The sequence below is a fragment of the Hyaloscypha bicolor genome (assembly GCF_002865645.1).
Source record: "Hyaloscypha bicolor E unplaced genomic scaffold K444scaffold_141, whole genome shotgun sequence".
Classification (NCBI taxonomy): Eukaryota; Fungi; Ascomycota; class Leotiomycetes; order Helotiales; family Hyaloscyphaceae; genus Hyaloscypha; species Hyaloscypha bicolor.
Genome location: NW_020194643.1, coordinates 766,489 through 792,503, shown reverse-complemented (window position 1 = coordinate 792,503; position 26,015 = coordinate 766,489). Strand labels below are relative to the sequence as shown.

The following is a 26,015-nucleotide window of genomic DNA, read 5'->3' as shown; positions in this document are numbered from 1 at the left end:
TATTTAAATTATTAATTATATAAATATTAAAGTCTTAAATTTATTAATTATATATTTTAATTATTTATATATATATAAGAACTTATATTTAATTAAAATTTATAAAAATTCTTTTTAATTATAAAAGAAATAATATTATTTTTATAAAGCTTTTTACTTTTCTTTATAAATTATTATAGTTTTATTTATATATATAAAGCTCTTTTCTTTTCTTATAGGCTTTCTTAAGCCTTATTTATATTTATAGAATTATTTTATAAATTATTATAGTTTTTACTTTTATTTATAAAGCTCTTTTTCTTTTATAAGCCCTTTTAAGTCTTACTTGCCTCTATAAGTAACTTATTACTTATATTCTTATTTATAGCTTTTTTTAGCCTTTATTTATATTTATAAAGCTTTTTTTTATTTTTTATAATTTATTATAGCTTTTTCTTTTATTTATTATTTTTTCTAAGCTATCTTATAAGCTTATAAAGCTTCTTCTTTCCTTATATAAACCCTTATAGCCTTACTCTTACTTATAAAGCTCTCTCTTATATCTATAAAACTTCCCTTAAGCTCACTAGGCATTAGGATTACGGTATGTGATATGTGGAAGTTTTGGTGTTCCTCACGTGACCTGTATTTTTGGAAGCCTTGAGAGCTAGCCAGAGCCTTAAGAATTCCCCTCACCTCACCCCTCCCGAGCTTTAAAAAATCGTAATAAAAGCCCCTCGCATTCCAGAACTACTAAAATACAGAGAAAGGTACTTGAGCTTCTCCTCTCTTATCCTAAGCTGAGCCCTAAGGATTTGAACGTAATCGCATTCCGATGCGCGATTCCCTAGAAAGAGAAGATTCTGGTGTTCCTCACGTGACCCGTTTTTTTTAAGGAGCCCCGAGAGCCAACCGCTTAAGGGTGGTCCAAACGTACGATAATATAAAGAAGTGATTTTCGGAAATCTTGGAAGGGTCCTGGCTCCGGACCCCCTCCAAGGTAACAAAGCTATACGAGAGAAAGTATTTATTCTTGGGAAATAGCCCCTTATAGCCCTCTCTCTAATGAAAGCAAGAAATAAAAAAGGTAAGAGGGGTATTTAGTCTTAGTTATTACATAACGCCAATCACGTGGCAATTACACGTGACTTTCTTACAGCTAGTGCTTTTAGTCTAGCAAATAGCCTTTAGCTCAATGCAAGCTCTTTACCACTACTACAACTCTCACCTTGTCGTGGCATTAGTGGGAGATCTACTAACCCCTTCCCCGCCCCCCTTAAGCCTTCGGCGGCCGGGAAAATATTTAAAGAGGTCACGTGTCAATGGATTTTTACACGTGAACAATTTGCCACACCAGCCCACCTCACGTCAATAAAAGCTTCGCTTCGGTGCTTTGACAAGTCAAAATCTCGCTTTTTTTTATTAATTGTCGATGAGGATTGAAGGCGCAGGATATTCGTTTGGGCTTAATTCCGAGCGCCTAACTCCTCCATTCTTGCTTGGCCCCTCGTAACGCCCTGCCCACTTCTCGGGAATTGAACAGCCCGACCCTATTTTGCTTGCTTTTTACCCCTCCATGATCATTTAGGTGCATGTTGCGTTTGTGCCCCAATGTATTTGTGTATCTGTGACGTAACTCTTTAATTTGCTCATGGCTGCCTGGCCCTCCAGGACCCAGGGCTTTGGAAGCCCGTCTCCGAACAAGAAGGTTCTGTAATGATGCCCGCTGCTTGTCCAGGCTTGGACAACCAAAAGTCAAAAGCAGGGTTCTGCAAACTTCGCTTCCTGATCGGCCGCCGGCATCCATCCCCCACAAGCCTGCGGAGAGATTTACAGTTGACGTTTAATTAAGGCTTGAACGGGAGATGTCATCCATCCCCACAAGCCCACGGAGAGATTTACAGGCGACGCTTAATTAAGGTTTGAACGAGAGATGTCATCCATCTACTATCTACTACTACCATGAGAACCAACTGGAAGTACAGCACCAAAGGCTTGCTTGCAGGTTGCCGCTTTGCCGGTCTTGCAGGCTGCAGCGTCCACGGCCCCGGCGGCCGAATAACGTGCAGCCAATGCAGCCGGTGCGGCCATTTGCAGTCGTTGTGAGATGGCGATGGCCACCACAAAACATTTTTGATTTGCAAGCAAGTCAAAAACAGCCAATCAGCTTGGCGTCTTCCACACCGCCTCTCTTTCTTCCTGAAAGGTGGTGAGTGGTAACCCAACGACTTCGAGGCTCTTGCAAGCTTCGTTCCCCTTTCGTCTCGCTTTCGCTTCCACTTCCCGTTTAACTAGAACTAAGGTTACAAGTGGTGGCGGACAAAAGGGCGGCACTGATCTTCAATGTCCCAAGTCGAACTGGAACAACTCCTTCACCTGTCCATGAACGAGAGTTTTCAAGACAATAAAAGGGATTAGTAGACTCCGAATGTGCCCTAGTAGGAGGAAACATCGGGAGAGGCGGTATAAACGTGTCCAACTTACCCTGGGCCATTGAAGAATTATTGATACCTAGTGCCGCTTTTATTCTCCGCATCACAACCCTCGGAGCTCGTCTGTTTGCCCGGGCCCGAGGAGCCCGACTTTCTGAATCGTTAGTATTCTGATTCCCTCTTGTACTTAACAATGTCCTTCTAGATTCCAATTCCCCATGGAATATCCTGCATCAAGCCCAAGAACATTATGACAAACCCAGCTCAGAAGAACGAGGAGGAACTCGCCAGAGCAGACCCAAATGCTGAAGCTGTCGACGATTTCCCCTCCCACGAGGAGTCCGTGGACGTTGATGGGTACAAGGAGGATTATGTTGAAATCGCCACCCACGGGCAAAGCTCCAGTCATACTGCATCCGAGGTAGAGCCCACTGGGAACGACAAGAGACCAGCAATCGATCGAACGAAAAGCTATGCAACGAATACCAGCGCTGTTACCAGAACCGATTCACATGTTGATGAACCCCCTCAGAAACTGCCGTGGCACAGGAAGTTCAATCCACTGAGGTGGGGTGGCATCCCTCCAGTCCCAGAGACGCGAAAGGTTTGTAGAGAGTACAATGCTCCGTTCCTAAGCCTGGTATACTTTCAATGGGTGTCACCATTGATGAGCGCAAGTCTTCCCCGCCCAAGTTTGTTTAGAGGCTAACATTCACAGGTCGGCTACAAACGACAGCTCGAGCACAACGATATCTGGACTGTGAATCCCGATCGTAAGGCGGATCTGATGACCTCGAAGCTCCAAGCTTCTTTCAAGAAAAGGGTTGCCAGAGGAGAAAAGTACCCTTTACTCTGGGCTTTGCACGAGACATTCAAGTTTGAATTCTGGATCGGCGGAACGTGCCAGTTCTTCTCGAACATTTTCCAGGTCGTGTCGCCATTTACACTTCGATATCTCATCCAATTCGCCCAGGATGCATACATTGCGCAACGATTGGGCCGGCCTGCCCCACATATTGGGAAAGGTATTGGTATCGTCTTCGCAATCACAGCCATGCAAATGTTGCAAAGTCTGGGAACGAACCAATTCATCTATCATGGAATGATGGTTGGAGGGCAATGCAGGGCCGTCCTGATTTCTGTAATCTTCGAGAAGGCGATGAAGATATCTGGGCGGGCCAAGGCGGGAGGCCGGGAAATAAAAGAAGGACCAGACGCGGAGAAAGAGCGGGGTGGGCACGCCAAGGATAAGAAGCAAGCGAAGAAAAATCCCAACAGCTCGGGAACCAAGGTGGCCCCTAATGCTGGGAAGGGGATTTCCGGCGATGGCACTGGTTGGGCCAATGGCCGAGTTGTGAACTTGATGTCCGTTGATACATATCGAGTGGATCAAGCATCGGGATTATTCCACATGATTTGGACCGCCCCGATTGCTTGTATCATTACGCTCGTCCTGCTGTTGGTCAATCTGTCGTATTCTGCTCTTGCAGGCTTCGCGCTTTTGGTCATTGGTCTGCCAGGTCTCACGAAAGCTGTCAAAATCCTATTCGCCAGGCGGAAAGTCATCAACAAGATCACCGATCAAAGAGTCAGTCTCACCCAAGAAATCTTGCAGGCTGTCCGATTTGTCAAATTCTTCGGCTGGGAGAGTGCCTTCCTTGCCAGGCTGGGTGAGATTCGAAATCGAGAGGTCCGTTCTATCCAGATATTACTTGCGATTAGAAACGCCATCAACGCAGTCTCGATGTCGTTGCCCATTTTTGCTTCGATGCTTGCATTCATCACATATTCGCTCACCAGTCACTCTCTCAATCCTGCACACGTCTTTTCGTCTCTTGCGCTGTTCAACTCTCTTCGAATGCCTCTGAATCTGCTGCCACTCGTCATTGGACAGGTCGTTGATGCTTGGTCATCGATATACCGAATCCAGGAGTATCTTATGAGTGAGGAGCAAGACGACGAAGGAAAACTCGATTTAGATGCTAAAAATGCCGTGGAGATGGACAATGCAGATTTCACCTGGGAGCGGACTGCAACACAAGATCCAGATCACGCGGCTTTAATCGGCAAGAAACAGACGAAAGCCGATATTAAAATGGAGAAGGATGCACGGAAACAAGCCGAGGCGGATGAAAAGCTACCCCTGAAGACAAAACCGTCTCCTGGAAAGGACTTGTCAGGTAGTAACACACCAGATGGTTCAAGTACGTTAATCGGAGACCGAGAGCCTTTCAAACTCCATAACATGGACTTTTCCATTAGGCGGAATGAATTGGTTGCCGTTATTGGCGGCGTGGGCAGCGGCAAAAGCTCTCTCCTAGCGGCTCTTGCTGGTGACATGCGAAGAACAAGGGGTGAGATGACTTTGGGAGCTAGCAGAGCGTTCTGCCCGCAATATGCATGGATCCAAAATGCTACTGTCAGAGATAACATACTCTTTGGCAAAGACATGGACCCGGACTGGTAAGATTTCACCCCCCCCCCCCCCCCCCCCCCTTCTACATAGCAAAGTAAAAGTAGCCTGATCATCTCTAGGTACAAGAAGGTTATTGAATCTTGCGCCTTACAGCCAGATTTGGATATGCTACCCCAAGGTGATGCAACGGAGATTGGGGAGCGTGGAATTACGGTGTCTGGAGGTCAAAAGCAACGTCTCAACATTGCCCGAGCAATCTATTTTGATGCCGATCTGATTCTCATGGACGATCCCCTATCCGCCGTCGATGCACATGTCGGTCGCCACATCTTCGATCATGCGATTATGGGACTTTTGAGAAATAAATCAAGAATCTTAGCGACACACCAACTTTGGGTTCTCAACCGTTGTGATAGGATCATTTGGCTCGAGGAAGGCAAAATCCAGGCCATCGATACGTTCGATAATCTCATGAAAGACCACGCTGGGTTCCAACAGCTGATGGAAACCACCGCCGTCGAAGAAAAGCACGATAAAGAAGGCCATGTGAATGATGACGAAGTTGAGTCCGAGAAGAAGACAATGAAGAAGAAGCGGAAGGGAGCCACACTGATGCAGGCTGAAGAGAGAGCGGTTAAGAGTGTTCCTTGGTCTGTATATCTCGATTATATTCGAGCATCAGGGAGTCTCCTCAATGCTCCGATCGTTCTTGGGTTTCTCTTGCTCTCACAAGCCGCCAATATAGGGACAAGTCTGTGGCTTTCGTATTGGACAAGCGACAGTGAGTCTACCCCCAGATGGGCCTACTTGATACTAACAGGTATCACCCAGAATTTGGCTATTCCAAAGGCGTCTATATCGGAGTCTATGGAGCTTTAGGTGCTGCTCAGGCACTTCTACTTTTCCTTTTTGCCCTCGCACTCACCATTATGGGCACAACTGCAAGTAAGAGGATGCTGAACACTGCAATTACTCGTGCTCTCAGGGCCCCAATGTCCTTCTTCGACACAACTCCTCTGGGTCGCATCACAAATCGATTCTCGCGTGACGTGGATGTCATGGACAACAATCTGACAGATGCTATAAGGATGTACCTCATGACCTTGGCTATGATCATGTCGGTCTTCGGGCTAATCATTGCATACTTCCACTACTTTGCAATCGCCCTTGGGCCGTTATTCCTTTTGTTCCTCTTCTCAGCTGGGTATTATCGAGCTTCAGCCCGCGAGATGAAACGATTTGAGTCCGTTCTTCGATCAAACGTTTTCGCCAAATTTAGTGAAGGCATCTCCGGCACTGCATGTATCCGCGCATATGGTCTCAAAGATAGGTTTATCCACGATATTCGCGAGGCCATTGATGAGATGAATAGCGCATACTACCTCACATTCGCAAATCAGCGTTGGTTATCTACCAGATTGGATGTTATTGGTAACCTCCTTGTGTTTACCACTGGACTTCTGGTTGTCACTTCTCGATTCAATGTGTCCCCTTCGATCTCTGGTCTAGTCTTGAGCTACATTCTTGCAATTGTCCAGATGATTCAGTTCACGGTTAGGCAACTGGCAGAAGTAGAGAATGGTATGAACGCAACAGAGCGCCTGCACTACTATGGAACTGCTCTCGAGGAAGAGGCACCCCTCCACACTGTCGAGGTGCGAAAATCCTGGCCGGAATCTGGAGAGATCATTTTCGACAATGTTCAAATGCGCTACCGCGAAGGCCTTCCTCTTGTACTGTCTGGTTTGTCTATGCATGTCAAAGGCGGAGAGCGAATCGGAGTGGTGGGCCGTACGGGTGCCGGCAAGTCCAGCATCATGTCAACACTCTTCCGACTTGTGGAGCTTTCAGGAGGCTCGATCACCATCGATGGTCTGGACATCAGCAAAATTGGCCTGCAAGATCTTCGTTCTCGTCTAGCAATCATCCCACAAGATCCTACGCTTTTCAAAGGCACGATCCGCAGCAACCTTGACCCCTTCAATGAGCATACGGATCTAGAACTCTGGTCCGCCCTTCGCCAGTCCGATCTGATAACAGAGGAAGCAAGCTTGGACGATAAATCGCCGGGCCGTATCCATCTCGATGGTATTGTCGAGGACGAAGGCCTCAATTTCTCGTTGGGACAAAGACAGCTTATGGCGTTGGCTCGTGCTCTCGTACGAGGTTCCCAAATTATCGTTTGTGACGAAGCTACTTCCTCGGTCGATATGGAGACTGACGACAAGATTCAACGGACAATCGCCACTGGTTTCAGGGGTAAGACACTGTTATGTATTGCACATAGATTGAAGACGATCATCAACTATGATCGCATTTGTGTTATGGATCAGGGCACGATTGCAGAGTTAGACACGCCATATGCTCTGTATCAGAACGGTGGGATTTTCAAGAGTATGTGTGATCGTGGAGGTATCAGAAAAGAAGATTTCGTTGGGTTTTATAAAGAAGAGCAATAAGGGCTGGTTTATCTCATTCTTCAAGATATCATCGCAAGGCGTTGAAGGGGTTTTTAAGAAATATAGATTCTTGCTTTTGCTCAGGCTCGGTGATGATAGTCGAGCCACTACCATACGATCGCTTAATACTGAGAATATTTACTTAAATTTATTCCTTGCCTGTTTGAGCAAGAAGAAACATCGATGCCTATTTTCTTCAGCACGATTTAGTTCATGAGGTCGGCCATGAAGTGCTAAGAGCAACTATGAGATAATTGGCGCAGAGGATACAAAAATCCGCCTGGAGCTTGTATGGTTCATTGGCAGAGGCATAGGAGGTGGTGAAGCAGAGAAGATTGGGTCTCGGAGTTTGACAGAAAGGTGGGAGTTCAGAGGGCCTTCTCGCGAGACAACATGGTATTGCGTTAGATATCTGCCACTAAAAGGGGATCGGTTGGTCAGGTCTACGCCTCCTCAACGCCGATCCACGCATCACACTGCAGAAAAATCCAACTTCCTGGCCACCTTTGCACCCCTCTCATCATCCAGAACCCCTGGCCTTCTTTTCAAGTCTTCCCCGATTTTTGCATCCCCGCCTCTCTTTCTAGGCAAGTCTTGTTTCTTCGTCGGTTTGGGATCCGCTGCCCACCACTTATGTTCCAGCGCCTCTCTCGCCGTGATTCTTTTCCACGGGTCCAAGATCAACATTTTCATCAATAGATCCACGCCTTCCTGTCCTGCTGTGCCAAATGTGCCTAAATAATAGTTTCTGTCCCTGACCGGAACTGGTGGGTCGGGTACCGTATACTCGGGAAGTTTTGATACGCCGGGCCAATTCTCTTCAGTCGGGGTACCAACTGCTTGGCATATCAAATTGACTTGCCCAACCTCTGTATCCCCGGCAATATATGGTGTTCTGATAACCAACTCTGCGAAAACCAAACCGACAGACCAGATGTCCACTGTACTGGAATAATGCTTTGCTCCGAATAGCAACTCTGGGGGTCGATACCAGCGTGTAATCACATTCGATGTCATGATTCGATAAGGGTCCGAAAATGATCTTGCTAGACCAAAATCTGCGAGCTTGATCTCCCCATCTGCTGCTATTAACAAGTTGTTGGGCTTAATATCTCGATGTAGGACGAAGTTCTCATGGCAGAACCAGATGGCGCGAGTGAGCATCCCCATCCAGGCTTTGATATCAGCCGCTCCGTACCGTACGCCCTCCACGTCCTTGATCAACATCTCCAGATCACCCAAAGGGAGGAATTCAAGCACAAGGTTGAGATTTTGGTCTTTGGATGAGAAGACTGAGAGGAGAGAGATTATGTTCGGATGTGAAATTTCTTGTAGATGTTTCAGTTCGCGGATAGCATCGGGGGCCATTCCTTCTGTATATTCTTTTTGAATCTTGATCTTTTTGATTGCGACGAGCTTGGATGGGTCGGAGCGGAGATGGCCAAGGTAGACGTTTGCATAGGTACCTTCTCCGAGCTTTTTGCCTGGGGCAGGTTAGCTGGCTCGATTCGGAATGCGGAGAGATTCAACCTTTGACATATTTGTGCTTCTCCTCCTCGTTCATCTGTTCTGCCAAATCATCACCCGCGCTATTAGTTGTGCTCGCCGCTTCCGGGGTTGCGCCATTGGACACAGCAGCAGTGTTTGAGAGCTTTGTACGGCTCGCAGCGCTCTTTTCGGTAGAGCCTGGGATAACGACAGGTGAGTTGGCCATCTTGTGGTTGACCGGAGGTGTCGGGGACAGTGGTGAGTGCTATGACATCCCTGCCAGAGTGTATTGGTGTGTGTAAAGTGACTTGTTCTGGATCGCCAGAGGTCGAGTCGATGGATGAATTTATTGACGCGGCTGGCTGGCGCGAGGCTGAGACAGGGGTAATGTGGCACAGCAATAAATGTGGCTTGTGGCTTCACCGGAAAACGTCTGTGATGTCATCATGAGCTCAAATCTAGTTCCCAGATTCCTACAGTAGTGAAATCCTTACCCTGGAATCATGGGGATCTGCACATCTGCGGGAACCCACAGTTCACGGCGCATTGAACCCAATGGAGCTGGACCACTAACCACGTCTCAATTGGCCCATCAGGCATGATGTCAAAGTCTCCGCTGCCGCAGCGTATGTTGTGATGTTCGCAAACAATTCGGCCACAAGCAGGTGATGTGCCTGCCAAGGTAGTCGTGCAAAGGTGTGGCAGTGGTATTGATATATGCCAGCCTCCCAGCACCCCAGGCTCTGTCGTTACTTGTGTTATTACTCTTTCATACAATTCATTAATCCCTCAGTCTCTCTTCCGAGTTCTCTCTTCAAGCCTCTTGAACCACTAGACCTCGAACCACCACACCACCATCAATCATGTGGGGAGTGTCGTACTGGGTGGGTCTCCGGATCTCCTCTCCCTCGACCGGTCCTCCTGGTGTCAGACACCAATGTACAGGACTAGTACTAACAATCGTCCAGGTCTTTCCCGTGATCTCTGGTCTCTGTTGGCTCGGAATGCTCCTCGGCCTACTGATCAGCTGGAACGTCGATGGCCGCCCGCACTACCCTTCGATGGAAAACGACCAAGCTATAGCATACATTTCGGATGTGGGTGCCGACAAGCTCAAACCTCTCTTCATTGCCGGCTCCTGCGTTACCACCATTTTCCTCGACCTCTCTTTCCTCTCAGAGCGATGGCTACGGCACCGGGGCCGTTTGGCAGCAAATGTATCAACGATTGAGAAGGTTCTGAGTGGGCTGAGCATGGCCTTTGCTCTTCTCGGGACCACAGGGTTGATTCTACTAAGCATTTTCGATACAAGGAGCCACCATACCTTGCACGACATTTTTCTGTTGCTCTTTATCGTTGGATACGTCGTTTCCGCAATATTCATTTGCTGGGAGTACCAACGGCTCGGTGCCAGTACGTCTCTCTTCCTAACTCTATCTAAAGCCGTTGAACTGATGGCTTTAGAATACCGCGAGCACCGTATCCTTCGGGCCTCCTTCTGGATCAAGCTCGCCTTCATCCTCATCGAAATAGTCCTCGCCGTCGCATTCGCGGCCTGCAGCTTCCGCAAAGCATGGAATGCAGCCGGTGTCTTGGAATGGGCAATCGCATTCATCTTCACCTTCTATGTCTTTTCATTCTTCATCGATTTGCTCCCGGCCACGCAAACCAAGAGGGGTAGAAAGTTTCCCACCGGGCCACAAGCGACTCAGATGCAGATGGAGGAGAATGATCAATATGGGCAAGGGCCCGCAGGGAGAAATACCGTGGATAGCCAAAGGACATTGGGAGCAAATAATGTTAGAACAACCAATGGGGTGAAGCATGAGAATGGTCAAGCGCCAGTGGCAAGTAATTTCTAAAAGGCAGGCGACTCTGGGATAGATGTGGCATGATGGAAAGAAGACACTGTGTATATATGGGTGGGCGTTTTCCAGCACTCCGTTGCGTTGCGTTGAGTTCCTCGTTGGATATATAGGCGTTGGCCTCACGGAATAGAGAAACCCCTTTTCGAATCACAGACGCATGGATATTTGTCCAATGACCAGTGAGATCTTGCATTCGATTCATTTTACAGCATATACACATCATCTATCTACTAGAAACAAGTCCCACCCATATATACAGCATATTATCCTCCTTCCCCCGTTTCCACCAATTTCAAAATCAACAATCCAAGATTTCACGAACAGGTCGTTGTGCAATGAACGCATAGCAAAGGGGGAATTGTGATTCGAGAACGCATCACGTTCGTTTATCAACAACCCAAAAACTCAACCTCTATTTCCAGCATTTCGCCCGCCAACTTAGATCTCCTCGTGAAATCTTGCGGAGCGCGCAGGACTAATGCTCTTCTCTGCAACAAAGGTAGGAGGAGGTGCAAGGTCCTCATCAAAATTGTCTCTCGCCTCCTGGAATTCCTCCTCATCGATATCTCCAACGGGCTCGCTTAACGCACTGACTTCGCTATCTCTCCTTTTTCCTCTGCCCCTTTCTTCTGGTTCTGGCTCCGCCTCTTGCTCCTTAGCTTTCCCAGCCATAGCCACATCTCGAACCGAAGAGGGCTTTGCTCCGAGGCTCGTGGTACTGTTATTTGCGCTTGCTCCAGTGAGTGCAGCACCGCCAACAAAAGCTTTCTCAGGTTCTTTCTCCTTTTCAGTGGCGGAAGGCTTCTGAGGTTTGCTCATCCGGCGGGAGAATTTGGTTTTCAGCCAGTTCTTGACTTTGCTGCCATCGCCTGGCGAGCTAGGAGACAGAGGCGTACTCTCATCTTTGTTCGCGGCGTCAGCGGTCTCCCGCATACGCATACTTACTTGGTCCTCCATCGATGTTGGGATGGGAATTAGTGTTGAGGCGACTGCACGGCGCTCCGCGATTGTCGCATGTGCTTCATCTGCTATGGTGGCCGGAGCAACAGTAGTAGCTTCTGCCGTCGTCTCTGGTTCCGTAGCTGGTCCTGCGGTTACAGCCTCTCCAGATTTCAGAGACTTTCTCTTCTCTTTCGCAGCTAGGTTTTCTTCTCTCTTTGCAGCCTTTGCCTCTGCCGCGGCTGACTTCTGCTCGTCTTTGCTTTGCTCTATATCCAAGTCAGCACAGGGCTATCACACTTCCTGGTATTACTTACGCTTCAACTTCCTATCAATCTCTTTCTTCTCTCTCCCACGTGCTTTCTGCTCGGCTTCTTTTCTCGCCTGTGTTTCTTGCTCCAACTTCGCCGCTGCTACTCGTTCCCTCTCAGCTTCAGCCTTCTCATTGATCTCATCCAAAACTGGCTGCACATTTCTCTGGGCCACTAAATCTACCGCACTCTGATTCATGAACTTTCCTCCACCAATGTTGACCTTGCCATAATTTTCCATCCGGGTATCGCTCTTGGCTTGGGCAGCAGCGTGTGCTTTGACTTCCCACTCGCTAAGAAGGGAAGGGGCCACTTTGCCGGTATCCGCAAACACCTTCTCGTCCATCCCATGCAGACTCTTGGTGACGTTGCGTTGAGCAGCTGCAATCAACGCCTCTCGGTCTTGTTGCCTCTTCTTCGAATCCACTTGCGATATATTACTGGAGAACAGAGACATCTGGGCTCGGATCTTGTTGGACTGCTCCCTGTCCTCATCCATACTACCATCACTAGATGCACGTCGTCGAGTCCGGCCGCGAATTGATAGTCTGGATTGCGGCTTTGGAGTGTTTCCATAATAATCACGGTACTCCCGATTCTTTGCATGCTCATCATGGAGTCTGGCCAGACGCTCCTGGGCAAGCTTTTGGGCAGCTTCTTGCAGATTGTTGAATCGCATAGGCTGTATCTCATCTGCTGATTCGACGGACGAGGGCCTCCGATGGTGGGCTGCCATTGCGCCACGGTGAGCAGCGGAAGTAGCATCGATTTGCTTTTGCTGATGGTTGTACATTTGCTTAGCCATGGCGATGGCTGAAGCATGAAGAGTAGCTTGTCTATTCTGCTCATCGACCTCAGGAGCTACAGGAGGATTCGAAGTATACATCTCCCTCGACATTACCGTAAATGGAACTGCTCCACCCTCTGATGTAACACTCGTTCGTTTTCTATTCTTCGATGCAGAAGTCGCAGCGCTCAGGGCATTCGTTGTCGCATTTGACTCATCTGGGTATCTCTCGACAAATGAGGAAGGGATTGGCGTCGATTCTGCTCTCTTCCTGCTTGTTGACATGGCTCCCGTCGCAGCCAGGAGTGAGCCCTGACGACCGAGAGCTGTATGTCCATAATCCAACTGCGGGGACAATCCACCAGCTCGATCCTTCTGGAATGCCTGGTTCGCAGCAGAATTTCCCCAGAGCGAAGCCTCTGGCTTCCAAATCTCCACTTTTCCGCCATCCCTATGAGCCAAAAGCGCAGCCTTTGCACCATTGGTGCTCTGTTCCGGTTGCCAGAGAGGAGCCATCTTGTAATCCTTCGCAAGAACTGCAGCGGCAGAGGCGGAAGCTGAGGGATCTGGTTTCCAATGTTCGAAGGCCTTCTGGTTTGCCCACCCAAGACTGGCGGCAGCACCAGCAGCTGAATCACCGTTCTTCAATCCGGCGGAAGGGAACGAGGGCAAATCTTGGGCTTGGGCGTATTTGAGGGAGGCTGCTGCACCTGCGCAGATTGTTAGCAGAAGAATGCAGGTATCCGCGCATTCCGGAGCAGAGCCCTCACCTGCAGAAGACAATTTATTGTCGCCGTCGAGGAACTCACGACCGGTCTTGGAGGCATTGTCGTATTTGGTGACATATAAAGCAGCAATGGCTGCCTGATCCTCGAGCTTGTTGGATGTTCTTGTCGGTTGGCTGACATCCAGGATGGGGCCCGTCGCCACAGCAGGCGCTGTGGTTTGAGCCATCACGAGCGAGTTATGTTGACACAATGACGTGGGTGAGGTGGCGTGAGTACAACGAAAATGGTGTGTTTCGAAAAAGGGAGGATATTTCGCTGCTCCGGAGCTGCAAACAGCTCAATCCATGTGTCAATCAGATGATGGTTGAGTGTTGATGGAGTGCTTCTCAAGCAATCAAGTAGTCAAGCAGTCCTCACAACTGGTACTTGCAAGGGAGGTAGGGACAGGAGAGGAGTGGAGAAGAGGCGAGATGCTCAGCAACAAGAGTGATGCACCATTGCGTCCTGTGTCTCGTCGCATCATACTTCTTTGGCCTAGTTGTCTAGTTCAGGTGTAGCTCTCTGCAGCAGGTCATTGCCGTTTCCCATACTGCTTCCGGGGCTTGGCCGTGGAGGTTGATGGTGATGGTGACATCATCAATAGCAATAACCACAGCCACAGCCACACCACGCTACTGCACGCCGCTAAGGCTTAATAAGGCTTCGGTATCAGAATTGCCGATGCCATCGCACAGTGTTGGCTTTGTGGGAGAGCGTCGTGAATCGCGAGCCAGCAGGGATGCTGTTTTATTTTGCACGCTTTAAAGATACAAGAGCAGGTAGACCTCAAAGTTGAAGCCAGAGGCAGGCACGGAATTGTGTTTTCAGCATGTTCTCTATCCCCAGGTTTCTGTTCATGGGCTCATTTTGTGATCTGCGGCAAGGATCAGCTATGATGATTTCGCTTCATCTTTTCCCGCTTTGACACATTCCCGGTCTTGGACAATCTAATTCGCACTTCATCAGAACTGCCTGCCCCCCCTGCATCTTCTTCAACAGTTCGGAGAATTGATTATTAGGGAACCCTGCATGGGCGTTATGATCTAAGAATCTTGTTTTGACCGACTCCTATATTTCTTGCTCACTACAGGCTGTCTCATTTCTTATCTCATTATGGCAATATCAAAGACAGAGACGGGGAAGGATGTCGAACGCGGAGAGATTATAGACACGCCGTTTGAGGGTATCTTAAATTTTCGAGATGCTGGGAAGAACATTAACGAGTTTCTTGGGCAGAAGTGTGCCCGCCCATGACCCTCTACACATTTCAGGGGCAAATGCTGACCAGGTGTCCAAGGCTGGTTACTGAAGGGAGGGTATTCAGATCCGCTCAACCAGGTGAGTCTTATTCTAGACTGTTCAACGTGTCTTGCACTGACATTTTCAGACGATGCGACCTTATCAGACAGAACGCGCCTGAAGGACGAATATGGTATCAAGACCATCATAGATCTCCGAACAGTGTATGTTCCCCAACCCCCTATTTTCTACTTTCTAACAATCCCAGAACCGAGCACGCAAACCGAGTGAAAAAGAGGCAAGGAGATCTCGAGATCCCTGTTCTCATGCAGTCAAATGCAGCTCTCGCAGAACCCTCCGAAATTCCCGGGGTGGCCTATTTAAACATCAACATCAACGGCAAGGGCTTCGAGCGAAGTCTCCTCTGGCAGCTTTCAACATGGAGCATCATGTAGCACACCGCTTTCCCCCTTTATCTCCTACTAACCTCATACCAGCAAACTTGTAACGCTCATGATCTTCGGCTACCGCATGGAAGCAATCTCCATCCTCGGGCGTGAAGTAATGCAGCCCCGAGGGCTTGTCGGGCTGGGGTTCGACTCTATCGATCACTGTGGACCCGAGATTGCTGATGCTCTGCGTGCCTATTCTACCACTTCCAACTATCCAATTTTGATCCACTGCACGCAAGGTAAAGACCGCACTGGCCTCATCATCGCTCTCATCCTCTTGTTGCTCTCGGTCCCGGTACCGGCAATAAGCTATGATTATTGTATGAGTGAGGGGGAATTAGAGCCAGAGAGGGAAAGCAGACTGGTGGAGATCCAGAGCATTGGCCTCACGGAGGATTTCGCGGGATGTCCCGCCGATTGGATTGAGAAGATGGAAAGGCATCTGAACGAGAAGTACGGAGGAGTGAGGAAGTATTGTCGTTCCATTGGCTATTCGGAGGAAGACGAAGAGAGTTTACTTGCTATCCTCCGTGCGTAGGGGGGACATTTTAGAGGTTGTTTGGGGCTGCGAGTCAATTTGCATTTAGAAGTCACCTGTAGAGAGATTTAGGGGTCATCATGAACGATTGAGATCTATGTACCAGTCACATTGCCACGCATCCAATTCCATACATCGCCCTCTCCACGTCCCTTTTCACCGAGTACCAATCCGCTCTCCGCTCTGCAAACTCGTAAACCTCCTCTGCTCTGAAGATTCCGTGGAAACGGTCGCCATCAGCTATCACCTCTGCCATCTCCTTCGCGTGCTTCGGATCTATGAGATATATTTGGCTAAGCTCTCGCAATGCCTTGAAGTACTCAAGAAGATCCGAATTCTTCAGCGTCCTGATGTAGAGAAAGTACAGGTTCATATCTGAAATGAGTTTGATGGCACCATCGACGCTCACTCGCTGGCGTTTGAGATGCTTGCATAAAGCAGTGAACAGGCGCAATCCAACCTCTTGGTTGAATACGTCAAGCATGTTCTTGTCGGTACTTCCAGTCAACATTTTGGTGTGTGACTCAACAAGATTAACAACCTGCTCCGCCGCTTTGGTCGGGCCAATGTCAAAATCTTGCGTTTTCCCATCTGTAGCTGGAGCCGGATTATAGTCGGTGGGCTGCTGGATGGTTGCGCAAAGATACTCAACTTCGTCCATCAATACATCTATACCCTTATTCAGTCCAGCTGCGACACGCTCGTCAAGCATCTGCTCAAATTTCTTCTTCGCCTTAACGGCGGGATCAAGAAAGTCATTACGATCAGATAACTTGGGGCCAGCCATTTGCTGCTCGTAGAAGACATCTATCATTTGAGAGATGAGATCACCAACATTGACCAACTCCAGGAAAGTCACCAGAGGTGCAACACCCTGTTGATGTTCACTGACTTCGCGAGGGTTGTATTTCGAGAGATGATCCACCGCCTTGTCAAAGCCACCCTTTACATGCCTGTCTCCGAGAATCCGGAGGAGGTTGACGAAAATAGCTTCACATTGCTCTCTTGCCTCTTCCCCTGTCTGACCGCCAAGACGAACGAACAGTGCTGCTCGTTCAATGCTTGCTTTCGCGGCGTGAGTCAGATCCAATGCAACCTCAATACTGAACAAGGATCGAATGCCCTCCATTCTCGAAGCCATGAGAGCCGCTTTTGCAGCCAACTCATCCGTCGGCGCCTCCCCCGGTAAAGGGGTTGACGTCCGATCACTGGCTGCACCCAAGCCCGGAGTTTGCGGTCTTGACGGACCAGGAGATAAACCTGAACCTGGAGCCTGGAGACTCGATCGGTTCACTACTTGCTGAGTTGGAACAGGTTTGGTTGCAAATGGCGACACAATCGGTAAGCTCGGTAGAACATTGACCGGCATCATAACCACTTTCTTGAACGAGGTCAAGAAGTCCTTTTTGTCGGCTTGGCGATTGAAATTCGCCATGAAAAAGGATTCGGTCGTAGCTTCCTGCGCAGAAAGCTTCTCCTCCCAGTTCCCCACCTCGGTCTCTGCGAGCTTTTTGAAATAATCCAGCTCATCTTGAAGAAACAAGTCGACATGAGGCTCAAATACCCTGGCTACCACAGCCATGACTTTATCAGCGAAATTCGCACAAGAGCTTTTGGAGGGCTTCAGAGTGACAGCAAATCGCAGAGTCTGTTCAAACATCCCCGCTACACCTTTCAGGTAGGACGGTATGCTCCGTTCGTGAGCCTCATCAAACAGAGGAGTCACATACTCCATGAGGATGTCTTCCCCAACTTTATCCAACAATATCTGGAAAACGTCTTGTCCAACAGGGAAAATTCGGTCTATGATGGCTCCTTGCTCGTTGACTTTTGCTGCAAGCCTTTCCAAGAACTCTCGAGATGGTTCAAGAGCTATACCATCAGCTGAAGCATGATTGATGCAATCCATGGGGTTTCCAAGAATATCTCGGTCCGAAAATATGGGGTGTTTCTGCACGAAAAGCTCGATTCCAGCTTGACCACCATTCAGGACTCCTAAGACATGAGCGTAACGACGCATCCTGCCATCAATATCCCAAGCTTCGTAACCTTGCTCAAATTCTCGCAAAACGGCATTTTCGAATATCCCCACCATAGTGGTAAGTTTCTCCTCTCGCTGTCTCCATCCTTGTGCCCAATCACTTCGCGCAAAGACCTGTAGATGTGACAGCATCTGCGCCTGTTGTTCGGGATCCCGATAGACTCTGAAAATTACCGGGTCCATATGGCTCCTTGATTTTGCCAGATCATAGTAGAATGGTGCCAGTGCAGCATATATCCTCCCGAACTCCTGCCTCGCTGACCCCCGTACAGACTTCACGACCGAGAAGACATTGAGTAACGCTTCAGGATCAAGCATCGGTGCTCGGGTGATTGGGGCAGGTGTCGATTGGGCAGGAGAAGAGAGAGCCAGGGTCTCAAAGCCATCCAAAGAGGGCTTCGCCTTCGCTGCCATCTCCATAGATCTCTTCTGTCGTTCCTCCTCTATGCCAGCATCGAATAATGTTGTGCTCGTCTTCCTCAGACCTGCATTCCCATTGACCCCTATTCCTGTCCGTTTGGCTTCCTCCTCCGCTCTTATTTTCATCATCTCCCTCTTCATTTTCAAGGCCTCTTCGAATCGCTTCCGTGCCTCCCCCTCATTCCAGACCCCCATGATCTTCAACCTTTGTACCCACCTCGAATCCTCGTATACCATTTCCAGCATTCGTTTTGAAGTACGCCCGAAACTCATAAGATCGGGTATAGGCAGAAAATCAAGGATCGTTGAAATGATCTCCGCAGGGAGGACAGGCTTGATATCGATCATCTGGGTTGCCTTCAGGGAGGCGAGGACATTGCTCCTCGGCGCCCCCGTCTGGACGGGAGCGCGCTTGAAGTTCGACATTGCTTCTCGTGTGACGTCGCCACTTAATTTCTTGGATGCGAGAGGGGCTTCGTGTCTCCATCAAAGGGAAGTTGAGTTGTGGTGAGCAGTCCTGCGTGTTGTGTGTGGAAGAGAAGTTGTCGGCTGTCGCTTCAGCTGACTGTGGGGGCTCGCTAATAAAGCCAGAGTCAGCGAGGCTCAGCATGCAAGGCTGAGAACTTCAGTAGACATCAAGAGGATCTGTGCCTAAGTGAAGAAGAGCTTCAATTTCATATGTCCCGATTGTTTTGTTTGGAAAATATCCGTACATTATGCATTGATGTTCCTGAAAGCCAAGCCCTCCAATCAGCGCTTCGTCTCTCCTTCTAGGTTTGGTAGTATTTGACCCCTTGAACCCGGGCGGCACGTGGAATGGCTTGGGCTTTGCGTAGGTATTCAGTGGGTATGGTGGCCTTGTAGTCAGAGCTTAGTGACGAACTGGTTTTGGCAGGGCTTCCAGTGGTTAAAGTTCTTTCAGATATGCGTGTTCGTTCGCTCATGTGTCTATTATCTATTCTGCAAATGTATTGCCCAGGAATTTACCTGCAAAGTCCATAGATATACCCAATAAGTTAGTGCAACCAGGACAACACCTGGACTCTTCAAGCAACAGCCAGTCTCTCCTGAGCTGCCTCAGCTGCAAGGTGCTGCCGAATCTCGGGATCGTTCTCCAGCGTACGGATCGCCGTATTTCGCTGTCCAACACCACCAAACAAACAATCCCACAGATCCTCTTTCTCAATCATTTCACCCCCTCTGCCGCCTTTGGCTAGCAAACCAGTCAACGAAGCTTGCTGCAATTCCATCGAATTGGCTTCTTCGAGGTTTGTGTCGAGGAGCTCATCAGGACTCAACTCTTTCTGTTTACCCTTTCCGGCTGACAATCTTTGACCGATATGCTCCATGCGTTTCTTGACAGAGAGCTGGTGAATGGATTCTTCCACTGTGCCGTCTACCAAATAAAGCCAGACATTCGTCTCTTGGTGTTGTCCGATTCGATCGACACGAGCGATGGCTTGGAGCTCAAGAGCTGTGTTCAAAAGGGGCTCACAGAGGAAGACATGGCTTGCGTTGACCAAGTTCAACCCTGAACTGTGCGCTCGAGCATGGAGTAAGAAACATTCGACGCCTGGGTCGTTCTTAAATCTCTCGATACCATTGGGCTTGTCGATTGACGAAAATCCGATTCTGAATCGCTGGAACGCACGAGCTAAGACGTCCAGAAAGTCCCTGAATTGAGAGTAGATGATGGATTTGGCTCCTGGGTCTGTCTCCCTCAACCACATGAGATGCCTGGCTAAGGTATCAACTTTTGTTGTGAAAGATGGCCCGTCCAGTTCAATATTCTTGATCTCTGCAAGTTTGCTCTTGCTGATTTCGGAATAGATGGCAGATCTCCTTGATGTCGAAGACGGTGACGACCTCTCATGAGCTTCGTGGACCTCCTCAGCTTCAATTGTGAGTTCCTGTGGCTTATAAGTAATGTCATGGAGATCGGCTTGGATCAACTTCCGCTTGCAGACAGGGCAGTTGCGGTGAGAACTCCACCAGAAATGGATGCACTCTTTACAATATTGGTGGCCACACACGGTAAGCGCTCCAATTTCAAATGTTTCTCTGCAGATTACGCACATTCGTTGTTCTTTTTGATTTGTCGCCTCCATTCTTAGATGATCTAAGTATCGTCGTTTTGATTTTGCGGTGGCAATCTTTCGAGAGAGTTTTGCTTCGTCCTCGAGCATTCTTGCAAGCACCCTTTCGTTGTTTGGGCCTTCATATGGTGCTACCGTGTCGGAGATAAATTGCAATTGCCGGTAGTATTCCAAGCGGGTATTCATCACGTTTGTAAAGAGCTCCACCTCCTTTTCTAATGCCGCTGTAACTTTAGTCTGCTCACTAAACTGCTTCTGCGTAGCATTGAGCTGTTTCTCGACAATTGAAAGCTCATTTTGCGCTCTCATGCTGCCGTTCTCAGCGTCAGGTCTCAACGACATTGCTAGGGCCCGGAGCTCAGCAACGATTCCGCGAACAGAGCCCATTTCTTTCGTAGGTTTCAATTGTGCTCGGGCGTTGAGTAATTCAAGCGTTTTCTCTGGGAAAGGTCCCTCGCCGTCTTTTGCCAGGCGGAGTGTTGTCTTGATCTCATGTGCAACGAGCTGGTTCTCTTGTCCGGTCAAGGCATCGTGGCGGTCCGCAATTGCCGCTCTCAATGCCTGAACATAGACCATTACTTCATCCTGTGTTTTGGTCGACTCCTCATATTCGTCTCCTGTGATCTCTATACCCTCTTCTTCGTCCACCAGAGAGCGCAGAAGAAATTGCACAGTTTGTTCTCTCCATTCGTCAAGTTTATTTGCCTGGGAATCAAGGGCGATGGCTAAGGTATCCAGCTGCTCCATAATTCGTCGACTCTCGAGACCACCTCTCGGCGGGTTAGAAAGGAATTCGGGAATTTGTGCAAAAGTCTGGGTAGCAGCTCGTTTCGCTATAGTTCTCATGAGCTTGTCCGCTTTTCGAAAGATCTTTAATTCTATCAGCATCGAGCATCTTGGGAGAACGCAAGCCAGCGCCCCAATCACTCACCTCTTGCAAAATTTCGCGCCTCAACTTCTTAGCCTCATCATAGCCCTCGGTCTCGAGCTTTTCTAGCGCTTCAAATTCAAGAGTATCGGGCTTTGTCATGTCCTCGTTTGACTTGATCTGGAAATAGGCGTTCGCACGAAAGAATATCGCCATGTGTTCAATCTCTAAAGCATTCCTCAGTCGCATTCGGAAAACGCTCAAACGCGAAGTTGGATCAATCCTGTTGCAAAGCTTCAGACGGTTCTCTAGATGTTCAGTGGCTTACTCACTCTTCTTGCTCATCTTCATCGCTATCCGTCCCAGAGACTTGCCAGCTTCGATTGGCCGAGGATGTCTTTCCATCAACTGGGAATTTTGCTTGCTCTTCGCTAAGCTGTGCTCGACATTCTTCCACAATGGCACGGGCCTCAGTAACGACTTCTGCCCAGATGTCATAAGCTTCCTGAACTCGTGGAGAGTTTTCAAACAATTGACCTCTTCGCAGCCTGGATGTGAGTAGAGCTCTTTGGTCGGCCCGGATAGAAACATCAGTTTGATCCATCATCACATCCAACACTTGATCTACAGTCCGCAGAGGACCATCCTTTTGCCCTAGTGCACGCCTGTTTCGGCCTCCAACCTCAGGATGAAGGACGGTCTGGCGAAGACGCACCAGCCAACGTCGCATGACATCGGACACCTCATCCGGATTCCAATTATCTAAAAGGGGTGCCCCTTGAGCATCCAACCCGACCTCTTCACACATCTGATTGAATAACTCTTGGTAGTGTTGTTCCTCTATCGAAGTAAAGGGCATTGTGATTACATATCTTCGTTGAGCAGGGAGTCTGAGCTCGTCACGGACACTCTGCTTGTTATGGCGAAGAGCTAACGATCCAAAGAGCTTGTGGAACTCATTCTTATGGGATGAGATCAGTGAGGACCAGATGTGCTTCATCGAGGCATATGGCTCATAACGAAGAAATACTAATAGGCCTCTGAGTGACGAGGAAGTCAGTAGTTGCAGGGTAAGGAGTCTAGAGGTAGGGTGAAAAAACCAGCCGGAATTGAAACATCAACATCCGACTATTTTGTACTTACAAGAGATCGTTCACGTCTTTCCTCACAGGCGTTCCAGTAACACACCATGCATTTTCGCGCGGAATCATCCTTGCCACAACGGCTGCCTTACTGACTCCACTCTCAACCATTTGCGCCTCGTCCAGGAGAATCCGCCACCAAGATAATTGCATGATGGGGCTTTTCGGTCGTGGATATTTGGACTCGTTGCGTAGCTTCTTGGTCGGGTTCAATTGCGTGAAATTGATCTCGGCAGCGAGTACAGAATATGTTGAGATAACGATATCTGATGTCGCCAGCTTATTCAAGAGGTCGGAGGGCTTGACCTTGCTTTTTGCCTTTATGCCCACATAATGCAAAACTCTAAGATGCGGAGCGTGTCTGTTGATCTCGGATATCCATTGCTGAAGAATAGATGGTGGAGTGATAATCAATGTGGCTGCAGTTTTTTGCACGTCTCTGCCGGTAAAATGGTCGAAAACATTGGTCGTGCCGTCATTGGGACGCTTGTGAAGTGTGATCAAAGAAATCATCTCGACCGTCTTCCCAAGACCCATCTCTTCTGCGAGAATACCGCCATTCAGTTGCTGCTCCGAGGCCAGAAAAGGACCAACATCAAGGGTAACAATTCCAAATAAATGGCTGGCATAACATGGCCGACCAAAGAAATCTTTCGCTTGGATGAATGAGTTGGGTAAGGCCTTGCCATTCGGAATGGAAGCATCTTTGACACCTCCTTTGGCAGACCACTCAACCCCCTCCTTTCGTAGAAGCCACCGAACAGCTCTCTTCTGGAACGGATATAATTCCGACTCCAACTCTTCAATTCTCATGGAGGCTGAGGATGCATCGTTCTTATCGGTTGAATGGACGCTTTGATAAAAGTCCCGAGGAGACCATTTCTCGGCTTTGGTAACATTTTGGTCAGGAAAGTATCGTGCCCTAGGTAATGAGTGAGTCAGTAATTTTAACAAATTCCAGCGGGCTAAAATAATGAAGATAGATTGAATGGGCAAAGACGCCTCCCCCAACTACTCACATGACTTTCAACAGTGCTAGAGTCTTAGTAGTAGCTTGCAGAACGTTATGTGGCGAGGTAGTCGTATTCCATTTTATTGTAAAGATCAACTCAATGCAATCGAGTCCATTTTTCTGGTACAAGGAAATCCCGAACTCAGTCCACAGTCTGCCCTGTAACCTAGCCCATTTTCTTGACTCCTGGTGGACGAGCAGCGCCAGGTGAACATCTTCCATGCCTTCCGTCAGAGGTATTTTCCCATGGAAGACCTGCTGTCTCGTCTCACCAACGATATAAAGAGAGGCGGGGGATCCCCAGGGCTGGGTCGAATAAACATATGGTCCAATATCACTCCTTTCCATGGGTATGTCAGAGTTGGATAACTTGGACCCAACACACCGAATCTCCCAGCGACACTGGTGAACTATTATATGTTCGAGTTCAGGGTCCTTGGTCGGCAGCGAGCTCGCAGTTTTAAATTTCTGTCGCTTACGAGGAGGTTCGGAGACATTGTTCTGCTGGGAAACGAATTCGATGAGCTGGTCGGGGAGCTCGCGAGGAGAGGATTCTGAGGAGCCACTTTCGGATGAGGTCAACGATACATGTTCATTGTTAGGAGTTGCAATACCCGGCGAGGGCAAAGATGAAGCTTGTGAATCGTGTCTGCCACCGACGGGTCCTGGAGGCCCTCGAGGAGTTTGCTTCATTCGAGGAGGCATGACGTCGAAAGTGCAGTTGTCTGCAGGAGATGGATGCTCTCAACAAACATTTACAAATCGCTTCAGGGGTTTGAAAACTCTTTGAGCATGCTCTAGCTTGAGGCTGGGTGAGCATACCACCAGTGGTACAGAGAATCGTGGAGTCGTGTGAAAGAAGGCAACGGAGTGTGGAGGTGAAACTCGAGCACAGCTGCCTCCGATAAGGTTCTTATCGACGAGCTTAACTTAAAATGCTCTAGCTTCGCATATTCATGACTCAAGAATCATGTGGCCTTAGGTAGCCAAAACCTTAAACGTTAAACTTTACTGCGAAAGACGACGCGAGATTTGTTTCCAAGACGGCGCCTTTCGACAACAACACCGTTCCTGGTAAAGGTAGATCAACGCACTCTCCCCATTGACGCTGCCTGCTAACCAAATATAAAGTGTTGACCACTATGATTGTCAAGGCTACGCAGTTGCGGTCCATACCGTCCTTCCTCCTCCCTTGCACACAGTCACGGATAACTCCACAAGCACGATATTTACAAACCCGAGTAAAGGCTACTCGAATTCCACGGCCGACTCCATTCGTCCCCGATACACAAACCTTTCTCACTGTCATTGGCCGCAATTTGAGCCAACACGCATCGAAAATACCCTCATGGAAAGCGCTGTTCTCCCTCACCTCCGCACAACTTAAAGAGCTTGGCATTGAGCCTCCACGAAGTCGACGTTACCTACTTCGATGGCGTGAGAAATTTCGAAATGGGCAATATGGAGTTGGGGGGGATCTCAAGTACGTGGAAAACGGGGAAGCACTGCTCCGCGTGGTGGAGGTCCCTGTTTCTGGGAATAGTCCAGCTACGGCCACGTTGACAGCAGGGAAGCGCAAGATTGTGGTGAATGTGGCTGCGGGGGGCAGTGCTTTGGAGAAGCCGGCGGAGCAACTTGAACCCGTCAAAGGCCTGCATATTAAGGGTGCGCAGACAATAGTTGGACCGCACGTACAGCCACTCAAGGGAGGGAAAGCTGCGAAGGTTGTGGTAAAGGAAGGGCTGTGGGAGGACCGAAGAGGCCACAAGATTGACGGAGGAGAGAGACGTCAAGCCGAGGTGCGAGCAAAGAGGAGAGGAGAAGAGAGACGTGCAGCGAGATAGGCTTAGATTTGGCTCGCGTGACGCTTTGTAGGGTATTTTGGGGCTATGGCGTTGTACATCCGTGCTACCAACGAGGAAAGGCTCCTCGTGAGGCAAATAACCGGGTTTCTCATCCCATCCAAGTATTCTGTGTTCCATAGGGCGTGCTTCTTCTGCTTCCAGAAGCTTTTCGAGGACAAGGCTGCATGCAGATCGTCCAGATCAGTGGTGCAAAAACACAGCCCGTCGTGCAAAGAGCGGATGGGGAATATGTGCGCAATAATTGGGGGGTGGGTGTGTTATTGGTCAATGAGTTCTCGCATCCGAAGGATTCGGTCAAAGAGAAATATTTTAGAGAAACGTGAAACGTGGGTCATTTTGCCAATTCAGATGCCGGTGATCGTCGGCCGGAAAGGGCGGCGGCGGCGGCGGCGGCGGCGAAGAGTCATAGAGTCATATTGTGGTCGTGTGGTAGTTGAGCTTTCCTCTGAGTCCTCTCCTCGGAGTCCTCTGTGAGTCCTCTTCGCAAAGGGTTCCGTCTACAGCCGAAATGGCTCAGTCTCTACTGCACCGTACTTCCGGCGCTGCTTCCAGAAACGCTGCAGAACTTCCAAGCTTCATGCTCCAAGCTCCAAGCTCCAAGCTCCACGTTCCTTGCCTGCCAATTCCCACGCGGGCCCGGGACATTCGATCGGGCCTTGCCCCCTTGAGTTTCCCCGGGTTGAACAGCCTCCAGCCTCCTCCGTCCGTCACTCGGTGTTCGTATCTCAGTGAATCATAGTCCTAATTGTGATTCGTGCTGATATAATAAAAACGGTCGAAACAAGGGCGAGACTCTGCCACAGGAAATTGGGATTGTTAAGAACGCCCAGGACTGGCTGGTCGGGGGATAGATACTCCTTCTTACTCATGCACAATGGCGTTCGCAGGTAAAAAAA

The 26,015-nt window shown here is 48.9% G+C and overlaps 9 protein-coding genes across 9 annotated transcripts; 4 read left to right on the top strand and 5 right to left on the bottom strand.

Moving 5' to 3' along the window:
• Positions 1 to 1,459: 1,459 nt before the first annotated feature.
• K444DRAFT_700559 (uncharacterized protein) lies at positions 1,460 to 2,241 on the bottom strand (the record flags this gene model as incomplete). Its single annotated transcript, XM_024888013.1, has 2 exons — positions 1,941 to 2,241; positions 1,460 to 1,797 (listed from the first exon to the last, which is right to left on the bottom strand). Exons 1-2 carry the CDS (start codon positions 2,068 to 2,070, stop codon positions 1,460 to 1,462), a joined length of 468 nt encoding a protein of 155 aa, XP_024730710.1. The 5' UTR covers positions 2,071 to 2,241.
• A 125-nt stretch (positions 2,242 to 2,366) lies between these two features.
• On the top strand, positions 2,367 to 7,398 carry K444DRAFT_655945 (P-loop containing nucleoside triphosphate hydrolase protein). Its single transcript, XM_024886050.1, has 4 exons — positions 2,367 to 3,084; positions 3,130 to 4,874; positions 4,947 to 5,608; positions 5,659 to 7,398. The coding sequence occupies exons 1-4, from the start codon at positions 2,662 to 2,664 to the stop codon at positions 7,284 to 7,286; spliced, it is 4,458 nt and encodes a 1,485-aa protein (XP_024730709.1). The 5' UTR covers positions 2,367 to 2,661; the 3' UTR covers positions 7,287 to 7,398.
• Positions 7,399 to 7,480: 82 nt separating this feature from the next.
• Positions 7,481 to 9,024, bottom strand: K444DRAFT_655944 (Pkinase-domain-containing protein). Its single transcript, XM_024886049.1, has 2 exons — positions 8,817 to 9,024; positions 7,481 to 8,770 (listed from the first exon to the last, which is right to left on the bottom strand). The coding sequence occupies exons 1-2, from the start codon at positions 8,998 to 9,000 to the stop codon at positions 7,758 to 7,760; spliced, it is 1,197 nt and encodes a 398-aa protein (XP_024730708.1). The 5' UTR covers positions 9,001 to 9,024; the 3' UTR covers positions 7,481 to 7,757.
• A 368-nt stretch (positions 9,025 to 9,392) lies between these two features.
• Positions 9,393 to 10,799, top strand: K444DRAFT_618995 (uncharacterized protein). Its single transcript, XM_024881431.1, has 3 exons — positions 9,393 to 9,658; positions 9,743 to 10,187; positions 10,239 to 10,799. The coding sequence occupies exons 1-3, from the start codon at positions 9,638 to 9,640 to the stop codon at positions 10,634 to 10,636; spliced, it is 864 nt and encodes a 287-aa protein (XP_024730707.1). The 5' UTR covers positions 9,393 to 9,637; the 3' UTR covers positions 10,637 to 10,799.
• A 244-nt stretch (positions 10,800 to 11,043) lies between these two features.
• Positions 11,044 to 13,805, bottom strand: K444DRAFT_147615 (uncharacterized protein). Its single transcript, XM_024870575.1, has 3 exons — positions 13,489 to 13,805; positions 11,899 to 13,389; positions 11,044 to 11,850 (listed from the first exon to the last, which is right to left on the bottom strand). The coding sequence occupies exons 1-3, from the start codon at positions 13,631 to 13,633 to the stop codon at positions 11,081 to 11,083; spliced, it is 2,406 nt and encodes an 801-aa protein (XP_024730706.1). The 5' UTR covers positions 13,634 to 13,805; the 3' UTR covers positions 11,044 to 11,080.
• Positions 13,806 to 14,422: 617 nt separating this feature from the next.
• Positions 14,423 to 15,675, top strand: K444DRAFT_599253 (tyrosine/serine protein phosphatase-like protein; the record flags this gene model as incomplete). Its single annotated transcript, XM_024878561.1, has 5 exons — positions 14,423 to 14,684; positions 14,744 to 14,784; positions 14,834 to 14,909; positions 14,954 to 15,136; positions 15,183 to 15,675. Exons 1-5 carry the CDS (start codon positions 14,560 to 14,562, stop codon positions 15,673 to 15,675), a joined length of 918 nt encoding a protein of 305 aa, XP_024730705.1. The 5' UTR covers positions 14,423 to 14,559.
• A 106-nt stretch (positions 15,676 to 15,781) lies between these two features.
• K444DRAFT_541050 (uncharacterized protein) lies at positions 15,782 to 18,484 on the bottom strand (the record flags this gene model as incomplete). Its single annotated transcript, XM_024875758.1, has 1 exon — positions 15,782 to 18,484. The coding sequence occupies one exon, from the start codon at positions 18,482 to 18,484 to the stop codon at positions 15,782 to 15,784; it is 2,703 nt and encodes a 900-aa protein (XP_024730704.1).
• A 552-nt stretch (positions 18,485 to 19,036) lies between these two features.
• On the bottom strand, positions 19,037 to 24,116 carry K444DRAFT_571409 (uncharacterized protein). Its single transcript, XM_024877315.1, has 5 exons — positions 23,262 to 24,116; positions 22,244 to 23,164; positions 21,433 to 22,140; positions 21,164 to 21,383; positions 19,037 to 21,102 (listed from the first exon to the last, which is right to left on the bottom strand). The coding sequence occupies exons 1-5, from the start codon at positions 23,957 to 23,959 to the stop codon at positions 19,183 to 19,185; spliced, it is 4,467 nt and encodes a 1,488-aa protein (XP_024730703.1). The 5' UTR covers positions 23,960 to 24,116; the 3' UTR covers positions 19,037 to 19,182.
• Positions 23,958 to 25,098, top strand: K444DRAFT_646685 (uncharacterized protein; the record flags this gene model as incomplete). The annotated part of the gene is made up of 2 exons (XM_024885232.1): positions 23,958 to 23,969; positions 24,409 to 25,098. The coding sequence occupies 2 exons, from the start codon at positions 23,958 to 23,960 to the stop codon at positions 25,096 to 25,098; spliced, it is 702 nt and encodes a 233-aa protein (XP_024730702.1).
• Between the last annotated feature and the right edge of the window lie 917 nt (positions 25,099 to 26,015).